This window comes from Microtus ochrogaster, unplaced genomic scaffold (assembly GCF_000317375.1).
Source record: "Microtus ochrogaster isolate Prairie Vole_2 unplaced genomic scaffold, MicOch1.0 UNK21, whole genome shotgun sequence".
Lineage (NCBI taxonomy): Eukaryota > Metazoa > Chordata > Mammalia > Rodentia > Cricetidae > Microtus > Microtus ochrogaster.
The window spans coordinates 5,429,654-5,433,886 of NW_004949119.1; the positions used below are offsets into that span (position 1 = coordinate 5,429,654).

General features: G+C 48.0%; 1 protein-coding gene across 1 annotated transcript in view; it reads right to left on the reverse strand.

Moving 5' to 3' along the window:
* The window catches only part of Dlg5 (discs large MAGUK scaffold protein 5), a 106,981-nt gene that overhangs the window by 10,948 nt on the left and 91,800 nt on the right, over positions 1–4,233 (reverse strand). The window contains exons 24-26 of the mRNA XM_026789532.1: positions 3,360–3,530; positions 2,473–2,643; positions 602–795 (exon numbers count right to left, since the gene is read on the reverse strand). Of these exons, the coding sequence (XP_026645333.1) occupies positions 602–795; positions 2,473–2,643; positions 3,360–3,530 (536 nt within the window). The remainder of the gene's footprint in view (positions 1–601; positions 796–2,472; positions 2,644–3,359; positions 3,531–4,233) is intronic.

Sequence of the window (4,233 nt, forward strand, 5' to 3'; positions counted from 1 at the left end):
CTAGGAGGGTATCGGACATTCCTAGTCCTCAGCTCCAGCCTTACTCAGCATTCTCTGGGAAGGATTTTGTCAAAGTCACCAATGAACATGTAAATGAAGCGAGACAGGCTGAACAGTGACCAACACAAGCTGGACACAATGCACGAGGCAGAAACTACATACATCCTGGCCCAGGGCCTCTCGCTGAATGAACTTGGAGCTTCACCTTTCAGCGAAGCTGGACAGCCATGGGCCACCTCCCTCTTTGTTCATTCCTGTGCTGGGCTTACAGACACACCACACTTGGCTTTAATATCTGGATCTGAAGTCAGGCCACAGCACTTCACACACTCCCTGCCTCCCAAGTCCTGACACTCTTGCTGTGCCCTTCTTCCTGAAACAGGGCTGGAGGAACGAAGAAACATGGTGGCCAAGAGAAGACTTGAGGATTAAAGACATACACTGATGTTGACAGATTCTCAGAACCATCCTGCTAGCCTGAATGTCTACTTCCAGACAAGTAAATAAAAAGTAAGGGACCTTTGGGAACCCACCCATTGCGAGGTTCTCCCACCCTGCCAACCCCACCCATTGAGCCCTTTGGAAGGAGCCCAGAACTTGCCTTCAAAGAGTGGAATGGAGTCATTGGAAAAGGTGTCCAGGGCGAGCAGATCTTTGCCGTCTTTAGACCCACTGCGTTTGTGTTTATGCTTCCTGCGGAAGAAGGACCGACGTGCAGCTGCTGACAGTGTCTTTGCTGTGTTGTCATCTTTGACCTCTGACATGCTAAGCCTCCTTGAGAACTCTTGGTCCATCCTGCAGTCAGAGAGAAGGACAATGTGGGTTGGGCCCTGGTAAGGGAGGAAGCTAGGTTCCCCCAGCTCCCTGAGGCCTCCTAACTACCAGCCTTTTCCATGCCCCAGGAACCTCAGGCATCACCACTACCACTGAGTCGGAGGTGTCTTTAAGAGACTGCGTGGTGAAGAATGGTTGGGTATTTGCCCTCAGAAGTGATCAAAGGAGTTCTCTCAGAACCTCAGGTACTTCCTCCAGTGGAAAGTTATTAAAGAAAGGGCAAACCTGAGTCTTTTGTAGAATATTGCTTTACACTGTGACTGACTTAATAAAAAGCTAAATGGCTCATAGCTAGGCAGGGGTATAGCAGGGACTTCTGGACACAGAGAACTCTGGGAAAAAGAAAGGCAGAATTACCAGCCATATGGAGTGGAAACAGAGTAAAAGCAGCCGAGGCACATCAAAGAACGTAGATGGAAAAATCTGCACTAATTTAAGTTACAAGAACGAGTCAGGAACAAACCTTAGCTAAGGCTGAGCTTTCAGAATAAATAATAAATCTCTGTGTTTTTTGTGAGCTGGTAGCTCCAAGAAAAATCCTACTACATGATCCTCCTTGATTCTTGTGGTGATTTGAATGACAATGACACCCTCTGGCTCATATATTTGAATGTTTGGTCATAAGGGAATGGCACTACTTGAGAGGGGTTAGGAGGTGTGGCTTTGTTGGAGGAAGTGTGTCACTGGGGGTGGACTTTGGGTTTCAAAGCCAAACCTAGTTCCAGAATCTTTCTTTTCCTGTTACCTACAGATAGAGATACAGAACTCTCAGCTAGTTCTCCGGCACCATGTCTGTCTATGTGCCATCATACTCCCTGCCATAAAGATAATGGACTAAACCTCTGAAATTGTAAGCCAGCCCCCACTTAAATGCTTTCTTTTATAAGAGTTGCTGTGGTCCTGGTGTCTCTTCACAGCAAAAGAACATTAAGACATCCTTAAGCTTGCCACAGGATCTCTTCCTTCTACTTCCTGACCACATTGTGAAGTGGCCAATGAGGTCTTCACCAGATGAATAGAGGAGGTCACCTGACTTCACACTTTCAGCCTCCAGAACTGGGAGATAAACTTCTCTTTCTTATGAATTTCTCAGCCTCAAGTACTTGTTACAGCAAAAGAAAACAGACATAGGGTAATAGCTAATTGGGTTTCTTTCAGAGGCGATGGGCATGCTTTAAAATTAATTCTGAAGGAGCTAGCAATGTGGTAAAGTGCTTGCCTAGCATGCTCAAGGGCCTGATTTTAATCCCCAGCAACATATGAACTGGATGTTGTGACACATGCCTATGATCTGAGCACTTAAGAGATGAAGGCAAGAGAAGCAGTTCAAGGCCACCTAAGTTACAGAGCAAATGGGAGGTTAACTGGGATACATGAGACCCTACCTCAATCATCAGTAAATAAAATAATGGTGAAGATGGTTGCACATATCTGTGAATATTCATGCCTCCACATCATTGGGAGGACTCACAGCTTCATGATTCTGTTTGGGAGAAGAGGTTATACATCCTGACTCACCGTGATGCTTCTATGCATTGGCTCATCTAGGAGCGACTTTCTGGGTCACTGCAGCTCTGTGAGGTCCTATACCACGCTGGTGGCCCCTGTGGTCCCTGCCTGGAGATGGAGAAGACTTACACATATTTACTGGGAATTTGCCCACGCTGGATCTTCTGGGCATTCTCATCCAGCTGCCAAGCCATCCAGGACCCAAACATGCCCTGGGGCAATGTGTCATCCACATACAGGATGTCATCTTTCTTAAAACTCAGTTCAGGCTCCACCTCTGCCAGACGGTCATATAGGGCCCTGGACCATGGAAGAGATGACACAGGTTGAGACCACATCACACACGCCCATCTCTTGAGGCAGCTGTCTATGCTGTCTCCAGACACCACGGGACAGGATTTGGGGGCATCCTGAAGAGGCCCGCATCACGCACTTTCCAGAGCAGGATAGAAGTATCTATCACCTTTTCTTTCTAACACTAAGGGCTCATCACTTCCTGTACCCCATCCTTTCAAACAGACATTTTCTATCCACTTGTCTCAGCAATCAAAGTGGCTGCTTCCTGCGAACTAGCACCTCCCATAGATGCAAACACACCATTTCCCTCCTGCAGAATGGGAAGGTATTACCCATGCGTGTTTTCATCTTCTTTGTGGTCTGAGGTCATGGGGGACATGACAGGCGTCCTGAGCCACTCACTGAAGATGCCTGATGTCACTCCCACATGACTTACAGGCACCATGGACACCTGAGATCCATGCATACCGCAGAGGGACCTGTGAGACTCAGGAGAGACCACAGGAGGAACACAGCCCATAGAGTAGTCTAAGGGGCTCCAGGCCTCAAGACTCTTGTAGTCTTGACCCTTCCCCGTCCCCAAAAGTATCTCACATAGGCAAAAGTCATGCCAACCAATGATGGCCTGAGTCCTCGGGGCGAATAGTCCAGGAATCCATTTACCCTATGAACTTTCCACAGAGAGCCCCTCCCCTGGCCCTAACCCTTGCTACTGGCACCTGATGTAGAAGCTGTCACCAGGCAGGCCCTTGACTCTGGAGAATTCCTCATGGCGATACTGCACCTTCAGGCGGATATTATCCTTTGGCTTCAACATCTCCACATAGACATCCTCTACCGTCCTGCTGCGCACATCCTGGTTGCCATACTGAGCAGGGAAAGAGCGCCAGGGTCAGAAAGACAGTGGCAGGGACAGCATGGATACTCAAAAGGTTCCAGGATGGTCTTAGACTCTGCCTGCCTCCCCTCTACCGATCTTGGTCTCCCCTGTGCCTGTGCTCTATATGACTTCCTGGCTACTAGATACAGTGGGACTACCTATCAACGAAGATCTCTATTTTATACTTATGAAATCACGTATTTGCCATTGCACTGTCTAATTTTATGTCAATTTATCATAGGCTAGAGCTATCTGAGGGCAGGGAACCCCGATTGAGAAATGCCTTCATTAGACTGATCTATGGGCAAGCCTGTAGAGCATTTTCTTAATTAGTAATTGATGGGGGAGGAGGGCCCAGCCCACTGTTGGTGGCAGGGGTAGAGGACACCACCCCTGGGCTGCTGGTCCTGAGTTCTATAAGAAAGCAGACTGAGCAGGCCACAGAGAGCAAGTCAGTAAGCAGTACTCCTCCATGGTCTCTGCATCAGCTCCTGCCTCCAGGTTCTGTTTGAGTTCTGCCCTGACATCCCTCAGTAATGGAATGTTACCTGGAAGTATAAGCTGAAATAAACCAAGTTTATTTCCTCCCCAAGTTGTGTTGGCCATGGTATTTCATCATAGCAACAGTAACCTTAACTAGGACAGTCATCTACGTTGGCCATGGTATTTCATCACAGCAACAGTAACCTTAACTAGGACAGTCATCTACGTTG